Source organism: Eufriesea mexicana, unplaced genomic scaffold (assembly GCF_001483705.2).
Source record: "Eufriesea mexicana isolate 0111107269 unplaced genomic scaffold, ASM148370v2 scaffold596, whole genome shotgun sequence".
Lineage (NCBI taxonomy): Eukaryota > Metazoa > Arthropoda > Insecta > Hymenoptera > Apidae > Eufriesea > Eufriesea mexicana.
In genome coordinates this window covers 1414214-1429298 of record NW_016908754.1, presented here as the reverse complement: position 1 = coordinate 1429298, position 15085 = coordinate 1414214, and the positions used below count along the sequence as shown (strand labels likewise).

The 15085-nt window shown below is 39.6% G+C and overlaps 2 protein-coding genes across 2 annotated transcripts; both read left to right on the top strand.

The window, feature by feature from the left end:
- The first annotated feature begins 1604 nt into the window (after window positions 1-1604).
- Window positions 1605-4050, top strand: LOC108546032 (odorant receptor 13a-like). The gene is made up of 9 exons (XM_017897946.1): window positions 1605-1754; window positions 1854-1970; window positions 2035-2152; window positions 2300-2564; window positions 2651-2770; window positions 2898-2988; window positions 3061-3194; window positions 3802-3934; window positions 4003-4050. Exons 1-9 carry the CDS (start codon window positions 1605-1607, stop codon window positions 4048-4050), a joined length of 1176 nt encoding a protein of 391 aa, XP_017753435.1.
- Window positions 4051-7396: 3346 nt separating this feature from the next.
- Window positions 7397-8055, top strand: LOC108546033 (uncharacterized). Its single transcript, XM_017897947.1, has 4 exons — window positions 7397-7426; window positions 7497-7630; window positions 7805-7937; window positions 8008-8055. Exons 1-4 carry the CDS (start codon window positions 7397-7399, stop codon window positions 8053-8055), a joined length of 345 nt encoding a protein of 114 aa, XP_017753436.1.
- The last annotated feature ends 7030 nt before the right edge of the window (window positions 8056-15085 follow it).

The following is a 15085-nucleotide window of genomic DNA, read 5'->3' as shown; positions in this document are numbered from 1 at the left end:
CAATTAAGTGTTACACTTTGATCGGAGAATTTGATTGTTTGAACCACTTTCCAAGTGTAACACATTCGTTCTAATTAGCCTGATTTCCTCTTTAATGCAAGAAAATTATTCTTTGCAGATACGAATCGCCATGGTATATTCTCTCACCTGAAACACAAGCATTATACATATTGTCGTTAAGAAGTTGCCTAAATCCACCCCTTTTAACAGCAGGCGGTCTAATAGTCCTGAATTTGCGATCATTCGCAGAGGTAGCATAAATAGTCTAATATTAAATGCATTTTTCAAGACCTTAAAGTTATCTATATCAACGAAACTCGCATTTTCAGCTCATCAAAGCGTCTGTTTCTTACTATACTGTAATGCAAACAACGTAACAGTGATATATGTATCGTCTATATACCTTCAAATGAAACAATAGATTACATACTTCATACCAGATACATTAATATGGCTACAATGAAACACTTGTACGAATTGATAAAAATAAAAGTTTTGACACGATACTAGTTAATTAAAACACATGTTAGAGAAAATTGCTGGTAAATCATGGTAAAATAAAATTTATGTATTACACATGAATCAAGCCAGACGTGGCTCTGTGTATATCCAATAAATCAGCGTTTCTAAATCCGTGGTCGCGTTAAATTTTTAATCGCTCGTGAAATGAAATCGGTAGCCTCACAATTTTCTAGAAATAAATGGAAATAATGAAAAATTAAATTAAAATCGTTATTATAAAATAAAATTTACTAGTAGGATTAACACTAAATATTATTAATCACCTGCAGGAAGTAATATCATTATTATAAACATTTTTGTATTATACAAGCTTACTTTATATAATATTTTTAGATAATATAATACGATATTTACATTCTATTATAATATAATATTTGCATTTCTTTTTATATAATACTGCACATACCAAATCATTTCAAACATGTATGTTGGGTTGAGGAACACTGTAATAGGATAATAACAATCGAATTAACTGTCAATTATTCGTGTATTTATTATCGGATAATTCACTACCGTATACACTTTTTCACGAATATTTCGGCGGAATTTAAATTATGAAACAGAGTTCACATAAATGCGCACCAACTGCAGCACACTCTATATTAAAACAACGTGTGTAAGTATCTTCCTGAAACTACTGACTTAATCGAGACGACTAGATATTGCGTGAAAAATGGTGTACTGTGTAATGTACTTCGTGACATTTCCAAATGGAACATAATTAAATAATTAGTCTTGTTCGCCGTATTATATTAAAGACTAGCATTTCAGCCACTGCCGATACACGGTTAATAAAGTACTAGTCGTTTCGTGCATACACTTACGCACGATGTAGGCATCAAATTTTCTTACTGCTATTCCATACATAAATGATTAAAGGGTCGTAGAATGGTTGGTACGTACGCAATTCCATTAGCGACATTTGGATGACAGCAACTTCAGTATGGAAGCATTTTGGGGTGAATTTTTAACGCGTATCATAAAGCTACATTATCTTGCAGCGGTAATGGTATAGAGTATCATCGGAGCGATCAAGGAAATATCTGTGCTATCATTTTCATTAGTTCAATCCAGGCTTCGTCATGAATACTGCCACGGTGGAAGACAAGGTATTGAAGTTTACGAAAAAATTCGCAAAGTACAGCGGAATTTGGCCTGATCAAAATAAATTAGTCAAATACATACTGTGGACCATGACGTACATTATCATCGTACCATCTCTCGTCGTGCAGGTTCTTGATTAATAGTGTTTCCGTTATGTTTCGTTGACCTTCCGCAAAAATTTTAAAATTTATACAAGCTTTTTTAATAATACTTCACTTTGACCTCAGGTAGCAAGAATGGTTCACTTTTTTAACATAACTGTCATAACAGAGCAGTTGGGGACCGCATCCGCGATGATTCTGGTGATAGTGAAACAGGGTAACTATATCGTGAACGCTACAAAGGTGAGAAGACGCTTGGCAAACGTAGCTGTTCCTTCAGATTATACAACCTTAACAAATATTGCAGTATAAGGCCCTTTTGACCGGCATCTACAAGGATTGGGCGGTCCAACGATCAAAAGAGGAAGTTGCCATTTTGTCGACGTACGCTGCGAGGGGATCATTTCTTACGTCGTTCTATCTTGGCGAGTCAATTTATTTTCATAATTACCGAACGCTAATCAATCGTAATTACGAGGAACTAACACAACGTAGACAATTAGGTTTACCAAATTATCTTACTTTTCAGACTTAATTAGCCCGTAATTAAAACAGCAATGATTTAATTCCAGTAAACGCGTTCACTTGCTCCTTCCTCTTCATAACAGTGCCCTGGACAGCACGATTATTATACACGTTTAGTCCTCAGAACGCTTCCCTACCCATGTTAAATGTTATACCAGGTTACTATTTCGTTGAGGACGACCGTAAATATTATTATTACATTCAGCTACAAATGAGCATTGCAGTAATTACAGTGGTTATCGTGTTTATCGGTTGTGACACTAGTTACGTGGTCATCGTACAGCATGCTTGCGGACTGCTGTCTGTGGCTGGGTGAGTAAGATAAAAAATTCGTGTATTAGCCATTTTTCTAAAAATATACGAAATTTTCTTCAATGAGCATAAATGGATGTTCTCAGACATCGCTTCAAACACGCGATCAATGATCTTTCTAGTAATAGAAGCATCTCAGAGGAGAGCATAAAAAAGGCATACCAAAGGGTGCGTTTCTCTATACAGGGGCATGAACGAGCTATTACGTCAGTATCAGGTTTTCATTTCAAATTATTTCTTTTTATAGATATAAATGTATGTATATATTTGTTTTATCTAAAAATTTTTATTGTTATTGAGAAACACCTTCCCTTGATTGTGATTTTGGAACAGGTATTTAAAGGAAATTGAGAGTGCGCACATTATTTACCTTTTTATTTGCATGTGCTTAATAACCGTATGCTTTGGTATCACGCTGCTAAAGGTGAGCTCTTTAAATTGTTTTCGCATTACCCAATATGGGATATCGATGCACCAATAGATTGTGTGAAATTAGGTCGTGACGATGGACTACTCTTCGGACTTTTTGAAGTATAGTAGCTTTTTAATTGTTCAGATGATGCACCTGTCCTACTTAATGATTCAAGGACAGTTCGTTATAAATGCATCCGATGAGGTTTACGATTCAATGTGAGTAAAAGTATATGAGTGAATTTTATAGCGATTATGCTCATAAAGAAATTAAAAAATTGTCTTATTTTAACCCCTTGCACTATTTTTACGAATTTGACTCATGATGACAATTTTAGGCCAAACTTGGATATCACGAGTCAGGCTCGTTGTTTAATTTTATGCCAAACGTGGATATCACGAGTCTGATTCGTGATCGATTTTTCGGGCCAAACATCAATATCACGAGTGTGACTCGTAATCGACTTTTCGGGCGAAACATCAATATCTCGAGTTTGACTCGTGGTATTAATCTCGGGTCAAGTATGAATATCTCGAAAGGTATCGCGGTTATCTCGCTCCTTCGGCTCCTTCCCGACTACTCGGGCGCTTGGTTTGGTACGGCTTTTTCCGAGTTTCAGCGTAATCCAAGGGGTTAATCGAATTTTAACTATGACAAAATTCTGAGCAGCGAAATGAATTAATAAAACTGTCATCTTAGTTTTCCTCCTTTTATAGAAAATTCCCATAATTGTCATTACGTTCTGGAAAGGAGAAATTTCGAATTTACGTATTCTTGTTTTAATCTAGTGGTTATTTGCGTCGCTTGACATTTTGAAATTCACAGATACGAAGCATTATGGTACAATTCTAATTCAAGAACGCAAGCATTATACATACTTGCATTGCGAAGAAGTCTATCTTTACCTCGTTTAACTGCTGGCCGCGTGATAGAATTGAACATGCAAACTTTTTCTGAAGTAATCTATTAATATTTTCGTCTCGAATAATGGCCATACATTCAGTAAAGCAACGTTGACGTTTCCAGGTGGTCAAATTATCCATATCGTATTACACAGTACTAAAATCAACATGATGGGCAAACGAGATTGACATTTATGTATAATTCACTATAACGCATTCGTCACTGAGAATAATTTTTCAACGATAACTTAGCGATTGATGTTTAAAATAATTGTATAAAATATATTTAACATTATCTGGATATAGAACAGATATATGAAAATACAAATATAATTATTCGAAAAAACTGGTTTCTTTTTATTTTCTTCGCATCTTGAAAGATTCGAGCATCACTTATTGCATATTAGATTAATTAAATTGAACTTAAATTTATCCGTGATTCAGCCTCACCTCTGCCTCGAATAACTTCATTAGTCACTGATTTTTCGGACAAATGGAAATAAATATCACTGTTGTTGTCACAAAAATTAGCATTATTAATCGTGGCAACAGTGTGAACTATTCACGCACGTATCATTGGGCGCTTATTAATCTCGTTGCAAAATATTAACCTGGAATCTGGACCGTGGGAGTATGTCAGCTTAAACGTGAACGAAGCTCGCGGCACTTTCTCACAGAGAGAACACAAACGAGGGACAAATATCTTTCGACTATTCATGGCCTGATGAAGAAGGTAGCGAGAAGAAAATCCGTCTAGATCTCTTCGATACTCGCTCTATGTTGACTTATATACCGTGCCATTTTTCATGCGAATGTTCTTAAAACCCAGCTGCATATTTTTCAGGTCTCCGAGCATAAAATTTATTTAAAATATTCAAAGCAATTACTCTTTTCTGACAAAGTAGGTAATGCGTCGATGGTTTTTTCATGAAAAATAGTAGAAACTACTCTAAAAGGCATGTATAATTTTGTATTAATTGTTAATATCCAATTGACCGTGTCATTGAGTTACTTTTGTTGCAGATACTTTAAAGCCATTCATTTAACAAGGTGGAATAAATATATAATCAGCACTCTTTCGCGAAGGTAGCAGTGACAGTAAGTACATAGCGCGTCGTTCGAATAAATGCAGGAAACTGTAGAGCCAATATCAGTCAACAAATTTTCCTGCTATCCTTCGCGTGTAAACCCTACGTGCAGCAACATAATCTCCAGATCACTGTCGATTTTATCATGGACAGGTTCATGGTGGAGAACAAGTACATGAAATTGATCAAGATATTGAGCAGATTCATCGGAATTTGGCCCAGCCAGAGTGCTGTTTCGAAATTTGCATTGGGAGCGTGTGTCTTGATCATCTGTATTACGTGTCTTATTACACAGGTATCCAAGTGTAAATCTATTATATTTTGCATGACTGAGGAAGCATCGTGAGCTTTTCGAAGAGTTTGTCATGGAATCAGGGATCGTCTAGTAACGTTGAAAGAAAGAAATTTTTACTCGTTATAGTTTCCCATTGTAACTTGGAAATCAAAGATTAGTATCTGCTATAAATGAGGAATTTTGAGAGATAAATAAATAAAATATAAATTAAGAAATATAAGTATTCAAAAGCATGTAACGTAACCCTATAAAATGTTTTCATTTATTTTCTCCGAAAGGAAGGGGTGGAGTACTTGATCGGTTAATAACGTTTTTAAAGCCACTTTAATCGATACATCAGATTTTTCTCCAATTTTTTAATGGCTACGTCCATTATGCCGACCATGGTAGTCAAAAGACGTTATAGCAGAGGGTTAATTATGCAACGAGTGACATGCCGTTATAGGAGTAGTTAAGAATTTCTTCTTCACGATTAATCGATGTTAATTGCAGATATCGTACATCGTGTACTACTATACCATAGATACCCTAATACAACAGTTGCGTTTCTTATCAGTGATAATCTTGATATTGGTGAAGCACGGAAACTATACTATTAACAACATGCGCGTAAGAGGATTTCTCATCTTAGGTTTAACTTTCTGTTACCTGTTGTTCTTCTGTTTACTCGAGATTGATAAAATTGCAGTACAACGCTTTACTTGGCGTCTTGTGGAAAGATTGGTCACTCGACAGACCCAAAGAGGAACTTGACATCATGATCACTTACGCCGAGAAAGGAGCCTTGTTTTGTCGAATATACCTTCGTAAGATCACTTCGAATATCGATAATGTTATTTCACGATTTGATTCACGGATCGATTTATGACATGATCGATTCGTTTTGTTATAGTGATCGCAACTGTATGCTTCGTGTGTTTTACTCAAGCTTTGGTAACGCCGTATATTTTGGACATTGTTTCAACGAAGAACGTAACGCGTAATATAGGATACTTATATCCAGCTTATTATTTTATCGACGAAGATAAGTATCGTACAGTGATAGTCCTGCATATGGTGTTAATGCTTATGCTGTCGTGTGACGTGTACGTTAGCTGCGACATGAGTTATATGTACATCGTGCAACACGCCTGTGGGCAGTTAGCAGTGACTGGGTAAAAAGTTGAATGGAATAATTTTAGTTGCATAAATAACATTTGCGTGTGGTATTTGAGACTGAAACGATCATATTCGTTCGCAGATATCGTTTCAAGCATGCTATCCTAGACCTGTCTAATACTCAAGAATTAAGCGTTTCGCAGGATAAATTTTATCTAAGGGTGCGTCATTCGATTCAGGCACACCAGCATGCTACAAAGTTGGTAAAATTTATGTCTTTTTGTTTATTCTATAATTTTTAATTTTTGACAGCATAATATATTTATAAATGTATTATAAGTATATTTATATTTATGCAATGTTTAATCCTTTTTTAATTAACGCGTTGTACGATTTAACACTTTGACTGCCACGTTGGTCGTATATGACCGGCCACGGTTTCTCCTGTGACTCCATGATGGTCATTGGTGACCAAAGAGCTCGAGGTATTTGCATAGTGCAATTGCAAAAATTGAATGAAAATTAACAGTTAGTATATTTCGAATATAACCACTAATTAGAAGACACTTTGAAATAGGGAGTGCAACATTGAACAATTAAAAATTTTTATTAGAATATTAAACAAAAATATATTAGAACAAATCTTGCATCTAACGGTGCACTCCCGTGACATCCTGAGGGAAACATGCGATTTCGGCGTGGCAGTCAAAGAGTTAACCTAATTCTAAGTCGTGAACATTTGGAAGCTTTTAGCCATCCAGCGATCGAACTCATAGGAGAGGAGTTCTAAGTGCAATCTGTAACAAATTTTCACTATTTTAATCGATTGATTTTTAAAACTAAAATTCTCAAGCGTTATAAAGAATAGTTTAGAAATATTTAAGAGGACATATTATACTTTTACTTGCATATTTCATGTCATTAAACGCGTCGTTGATGATGGCTCATTCATCCTGTTCCAATGATCTCAAAGCAGCTATTTAAGAATTATCGAAACCAGCTACAAAACGTATAGTTTTATCATCATCGGTGTAATAATGATGAGCTTCGTCGTGACGTTGGCGAAGGTAAGATCTTCAACCTGCAAACTGGTATTGTTCCGAAAGAATCATTGTGCAAACGACTGCTTAAAAACAGATATCACAGTCAGGATATTCTAAAGAGATGATCAAGGATTACACTTTCTCTGTAGTTCAATTGATGCATATGCTTTTCATGACACTGCAGGGTCAGTCTGTAGTGAACTCAAACGATGCTGTCATCGAATCAGTGTGGGTAACGAATACACAAGAAATAATACATTTCAAGATCCCTTATTATATTGAAAAACATAATAAGAAATTTTGATACACTATGGTTTCTAGCAACATATTTCGTGAATTAAATTTAAATCTATTAACGAACCATCTGATAAATTATTATTATTAAATTATTATTATTTACAGATACGAGGCGTTGTGGTATAATGTTAATAAGAAGACACGATTGTTGCTTGTACTTGCATTAAGAAATTGCATAAGTCCTCCTACTCTGTCAGCAGGCGGAATGTTTATCCTGAATTTGGAAAGTTTCTCAAATGTAATAGTTTACCGATAATTATTCTTTGAATATTTACTGGAAATCATTCGAGAATAATTATATCTTTCAGATTATGAAAGCTTCTCTTTCATATTTTACGGTATTGAGGTCATCATAAACTAGAAAATTCTTCTGAAAAGGACAATAGAAAAGAATTAGGAAACGAAGGAATATCAGCGAATAGATGCACCAATTAGCACATCATTCGAGTTTGTTTTATTTAGAACTTTTTAATTTTTAATAAAATACGTGTAGCTATGTTCAGTACAACAGAGACATGAAAATATCAGTAGTGAAAACTGAAGCAAACTATATATTTTTTATTTATTTACACATTGGTATACATCGAACAATTCTATTTTCCCGTAAATTGATGCATGTTTGAATTATCTAACATTTGGCAGGATTCAATTTTTTTTAGCTGTATGTTACAGGTTGCCAGAGTTGAAATAATTCGTTTGCATCCAATCCTCAACGTTTCGTTCCCACTTCTTTGCCGCCTCAAAGAAATTTGAACTCTAAGATGGGAGGTCAAGTGGCTTTCTTGGAGATCTTGATATCTAAATCTGGTCTCCATCAGATTATATCTATCATCTATTCCTTTTCATACCGTTATTGTACAGAAACGATGCATCATCGTGCATTGACACTGACACCACAATCGCGACACCACGGTTAGTATTTAACCAACGTAACGACCTATGACCTATCCCGTTTAACAAGCAGAAGAGGGTTATTTTTACATTTATTTGCATTCATTGGCAACATCGACTTTGGTAATTATACCTCAGTGTAAATGTGAGTATTGATATAAATATGAGTGGGAGTGTAAGGGCTATGATTTCTAAAAATAATTCATATAAAAAAATTTACCGTTTTCAAATTATCGTTAAAAGATAAAGAACGGGACCATCTTAATCCCTGAACACAAATACGAGAATCATTGACTTCTTCTACTATTTAACTGCTCTACATAGTACCTACTAATTCTCCTTGAATCATCTCCTCGAAGCATTTCTATAAATATAAATTCCAAGCTCGTTTTAAAAATACTCCAAGAACCTTTGATTTCTTCTACCATCTTGCATCATCACGTCCCACTAATACTCCACGAAGTGTCATTAATTTCCAGTAATCCTCTGTGAAGCGTGACACAAGGAGTATAATTTCCTTAGAATATAAATTTCTCAGTCCCAGTTTCTGAACCCGATATAAATTTCAAATCACCTTTAAAAATACACAAAAATCCCAGTTCCTCGGCCAAAATATCCAAGTACCCTTGCTTCCTCTTACCATCTAGGGTCACCGGTTCCCCTAATCCATCACTTCGCGCAGACTGATACAAAAAGCAAAACTTCCTGTCGATATAAATTTCAAATCACGTCTAGAACCACGGGAAAATCTCAATTCCTGCTAGTCAGGAAACCTTGGTTTCACCGAGCATTTTGCATCAGCATGTAACTACGAATATGGCTCCACTCGTCGTGTATCCACGCTGATCGGGACCACATTTCTAAATCAACGTGAATAACGATTTCAATTACCAGCGTCGTTTCCCCTCCCGTGTGCCTGAGCGAGTTCTCGTTGCACGCTCGCGGAAGCGGGTTTCGTGTGCTGTCCGGGCCTTATTACTCTCGTTACAAGCACCCGCGCTGATTCAAGGCCGTGGGATCGGGCCAGATCTTAGCTACGCCGACCTTGCGGCACATTCGAGCCTAGTAACCGCGATTGAACGCGACTATGAATCGTTCCAGGCTGCCGAACCTCGTAGGAAGAACAGAGGTGAGCGTGGGGTAGGAAGACGCGCGAAAGAGGATGAGAACAAGTGGAAACAGGGATACCAAGGCGTCGTGACGGGGCTTCCTCGCGATGTCGCCAAGGGATCGGTGAAATGGCTGAGGCGACCTGGAACTCGCGCGGTCGCGCAGGAATTCGTCTTCGAGTGAGCGTCTAGGAGCGAGCTGGTAAGCGGTTGCATTACGCTCGGCGCAGCCCGCTTGTGAACCGGGTCAACGATGACTCAGTTCTGACAGCGCACGATAGTTTTATTAACAGACAATAGGATATTCGTTTGATCTACGACGCGTTTTGCATACGGCGTGATACCGTCATCTACGGCCGGGAGGAAGTAGTTGGGAGCCAGAGTGTGACTCGGGAATTACGTACAGCGTGTCTGGATAAATTAGAAAGGTAAGCAGGGGTGACGGAGGAATATTTTCAGAGATTCGAAATGGGATTAACACATCTGCGTTTCTGAATTATTTATTCAGATCATTTCGGGCACGTGATTGTACATTCGGGGATGTTTAAACGCGTCAAGCCGTTGGAATTAATCGTTTCGATTTAAAAGCACCCTTGGCAACATTCGTTGGAGGAAAATGAATTGGTTGCTATTAAACACGTGACACTTTGGTGCATGGGCGCCCCATTTAATCTGCCTGTCTGGTCCGGCGTCACGCAGCAGTGTGCCCCCTGTATTGTCACCGCCCTTTTGTTACACGAGACCAAGGTTGCGGCTGTTGGAAACGGGGCTTAAACCACCCAGGTCTTCGCCCTCAACGATCCATTCTCTAGGATTCGTTCCAATGGAACTGTTTAGACCCCTCGATGAGTACTTTCGAGTTATTATCGTCTCGCTAGACCAGACTAGACATCTTCCTCAGGTGAGACACGTTTTTGTCGTTCCTGTTTCGCGACACGTATATTTGGACTTTGCCTATCTACCACGTAAAACTGTAGCGATTTCGAAACACGCAGCTGCGTGGCTACCGCGGGGTTTCTCAATGCAACGTTTCTGGACTGAGAAACGGAAGAAAAACTCGGGGATCACGCAGGTGTCGCGGATATGAATTCGAATACCTGGTTAATCGGCCGGCTCGATTCGTTGGAAATTATGCCACGATCTTGCGCGCACGCGCACTCGCACGCGCGGCTCGTGGACTCGGGGCACGGGGCTTCTCGCGAAAGTAAAGAATCTAGAGTAATTGGCCGCGTCGGGACAAGGAGAGCGAGTTTTTCTTTCTTTCAACGGATATCTATCGCCGGTCGACGTCGTTAATCCCTCCGCTTACGGGACAATAACGGTTCTATGAGTAATTTTCAAACGACAGCACCGGCTTTGCAGCGCCGCAAATTATCCCGCTGCTGCGCACGCGCGTCCACAGCAATCGGTTTAATTAATGGGCATAATAAAAGCTACGTGACTATTAAAAATTCTGCGATTATTATATCAGACATTTTATCGCTATGCTACGATAAGCCGATATTAACGAAATACCGATCGTTCCAGGTCGTCGATATATCAGAGGCCTGTTACATCACGGAAACTTTCCTGCCATAGCGAGAAGAGGGATCGTGAGATAAATTGCATCCCATTATCTCTTTCGAACCTTCTACTTTTTGTTACACAATACTTAGCGATATTAGACCCGTAGGAATCGATACTTGGCTTATTCCTAACGGGCCGACTCCTTCTTCGCTCCATTTAACACGTTACACTGGTTCAAGAAAAATTCGAAACCATCGGCGAAGATAACGTAAAGCCAGTGATTTTTCACGGGCAAAGACACGCGAAGGAACTATTCCTCACTGAGTAACGACTACGAATCATCGGCCAGCATTTTCCAACGCCACGTCATTTGCCAATGAACAGACTCGAAGAGGCATTATGTATGGGACACCGGAGGCCAGTCGAAGCGACCGCGGACGTTCACCGATCGAAACGAATCGAAATTGCACAATTTTCAATCGACGATTCGCGTCGCGTTTCCCGTTGGAATACGCGAGAGCATCGGGCCCGTTCGCCACGCTCGTTGCTGCATGTCCCGGGGCCATCTATTAACACGATCCTTATTGAAAAGTCTCGATGAGACGAGTCGTTAGGGGCGATCGTTGCCCGAGCGAGTTCGTCGATCGCGAGTCACGACTTTTACCTTTAAGCGGCTCTCTTATACGCTCGAAATTCACGCCGTGAATCCGTCCTGTTGGATTTTATCGCACACCGACCTCCAGTTCCATGTTTATACTTCTCTTTTGTTTCTCGTCGAACGCGAAACTCGAAATCCTAGTATTTCGAATGAACACGCGAACGTGTGCATCGCTGATTTTTCGACTCGATTGTTCGATGAGCAATCATGGAACGGATGTGATCCCATTGGCAGCCGGAATATCGCGGGATTGATTGTCTCGTTGGAATAACCTGGCGCCGGATCGGATTAAGGGTAGGTGAAAAATGGCGTCTCGCTGACGCGGGAAAAAGAATACTCTCGAGCAGCTGCTATCGAATATATATGGTTGAACAGACCGTGAAAAAATTGCAAATTATTTAGAAATTAGAAATTAAAAGAAGGTTAAGAGAAAGAATCGTGGTACAGAGCGAAGAACTTTTCCGCAAAATAATATGGTGCATATTAACGTAGAGGGCTAACAGTTTTCTATATACGTTCTGTGTAACACGTTCCTATTTCGGTGATGTCTCGATGAGTTAACACGACTACACGCGAATTCATAGCAAACATTGTGTTCAATTTGTCACACGAGGACCCCAGGAACCCTATTCGCGTGATGCCACGTATAATCCATCATGTCGAATAGACAAAGATCCCCTTTATCGTTGCACGACAGATGCGAGAGGTATGAAGTTTCAGCTGAAATTTATTAACAGCTTCGAGCTGTTAAAATCTTCTGTCTAGGAAGTCTGATCGAATTTATCGCAATTTCTGTCTAAGATTATTTTTCTGTTCCTATTGTTGAGGTAAGCGAGACCTGTTTCTTATTCAGTGGCCATTTTCGTGGTAACGAGAATAAACTGCAGGATTATTGCTCATTGTACTCAAAGAAATGAATGGAAGTGATAACATTGAGACGTAATAAAGTGTGTTGAGAGAAAGACCGAAGTTGCTCGAGTATTCGGCGTAACGACTACAGTTGCAAGGAAGAACGAAGCAACTGAGTTTGCTGGAAGGGGGTAACTGCGGTCGTAAATCCTGAAACCTCTAAATCCGTGAAATGAAAAATATCTGCCACTGGTTACGACCAGGTTATCGTCCGATCGTGCTCCTTATTTGTTATCCAACTTGTCCATTACATTTACTACGGCGCAATGTTTCAGGAGCCACACTCCCTTCGACTATGAGCATTATTCAATTACGTATATTCCTCGGTTAATTCATAAAATACCTGTCAATTCGTCGCGGCACATTAAAGATACGTTGATCCTGGATAGCTAATTCGAATCGTTGGTTTAGGATTCGTCGATGATCGACGAGGAAACGAGTTTCATGTAGCTCTGCGGTTGAAGGATCGAGTCATTAGATTTGACGAACTACGATTACGCCATCGAAACGATCCTTGCATAAAATATCCTCTTCGTGGAACTCGAGAATTTCCCATCATTCTAACTCTGGAACACCTGCCTCTTTATATCATACTGCTCCATCACGAATCTCTAATTACCATCGAAGAGAAAATAATTATACAGTGAAATATCAGTTGTGAGGGCTAAAATACGACACAGAGGTTCGAATAATCAAATTATTTGGATAATCGAATATTGGGATTATGGGTAAAAGGAAATAACTGTCGGTCCTAAGTACTGCAACTCGCATGATGGGAGTTTTGGGGGTTGTGAGGTCCGTTTACGCGGATGCGAAAATGATACTGGGATGCGGCCTACTCTAAATTAATAGAGCTAGACTTGGTTACGGTTGAACTAAGAGTTTTATGGAAAGAATAATCCCGCACCTTCCAGAATATTCGGGCAAATAACAATCGCGACTGTTCGCTATAAAAAGAGGGTGTCTTCCACCGAAGTTCAGCTAGTTCAGTTGTCAGCGTTCATTAAGGTTAACACTTTGACTACCACGTTGGTCATATGACCAGCCACGGTTTCTCCTGTGACGCCACGGTGGTCATTGGTGACTGGAGCGCTTGAACTACTTGAACTACATTGAACTACATTGAATTAAAATTGACAGTCGGTGCATTTTAACTATAACCATTAATTAGAAGATACTTTGAAATAAAAAGTGCCGCATTGAACAATTAAAAATTTTTATTAGAACAAATCTTGCATCTAGCGTCCTGAAGGAAACATGTGATTTCGGCGTGGCAGTCAAAGAGTTAACCTAATTCTACGTCGTGAACATTTGGAAACTTTAGTCATCCAGCGATCGAACTCATAGAAGAGGAGTTCTAAGTGCGATCTGTAACAATATGTAAATTATATAGAAAACACGAGATCAATGTACAGTTACATATACAGGATCTACGATATTAATTCCGGCTGAATTTTTAACCAATCGCGTATTGTAAAGTTTCCATCATTCCTAATAAGATATTATCGTTGCCATAAATCGGTGAGCGAACTCTAAGGCGAGATTGGAGCGGTCTGTTGCAGCTACTACCCGCATGAACGTGGAAGAAACACAGCCACCGAATCCCGCGGCTGCATCGAGGCGCATCCGGTTCCGCGCGCGCGCGAAATTACGGGACGCGGGAATCCTCGCAACCATAATTTACGCGCGGCAAAACACGGGTCTATCTTTGTCCTGAATATCGGCACCTATCGCGATCGAGCGCCGCGTTCTCGAAATATACAATCGGCCAGGCTTTTCACTCCGCTTTCACGCGCGGCGAAAAATTCGAACGCGGAGGAACGGGGAAACGAAAAGCGTCTTCTTCCACGATGGCTTCCGCGTGTTCCTGATGGCACAACACACCGACGCTCTGAACCGCTCGATTTCACGGACAGTCGAACATGGATGACGACGGTGATAGCGAAACGCGGCTCGGCACGATAAAGGAAAAGCGTGGCGGTTCGTTTCGAGCCATATACGGTTTAGCCTAATTTCTGCCTCCTCTCGCGAGCCACCTCGTGGAATTCCTCGTCGCTCTTGCGACAGACTGGTCGCTTATACGTGCATTTATCTTCTGGCCAGCGATTCTGCGAGTTCCGTGGAACTGCGCGGCTCAAGTGGGCCATTGGCTCGCCTATGGTCGACGCACTTTGCCTCGCGAGAGTCGTTAATGATACACGGGCCCCGTCGATCGTCGCTGTTCCTAGATAATAACAGGGTGGTGGAAGGATGATCGATGTCAGACGAATCTCGTCGCTCGTCGATTCGCTTCGCTGGTAGGAATCGAAGTGC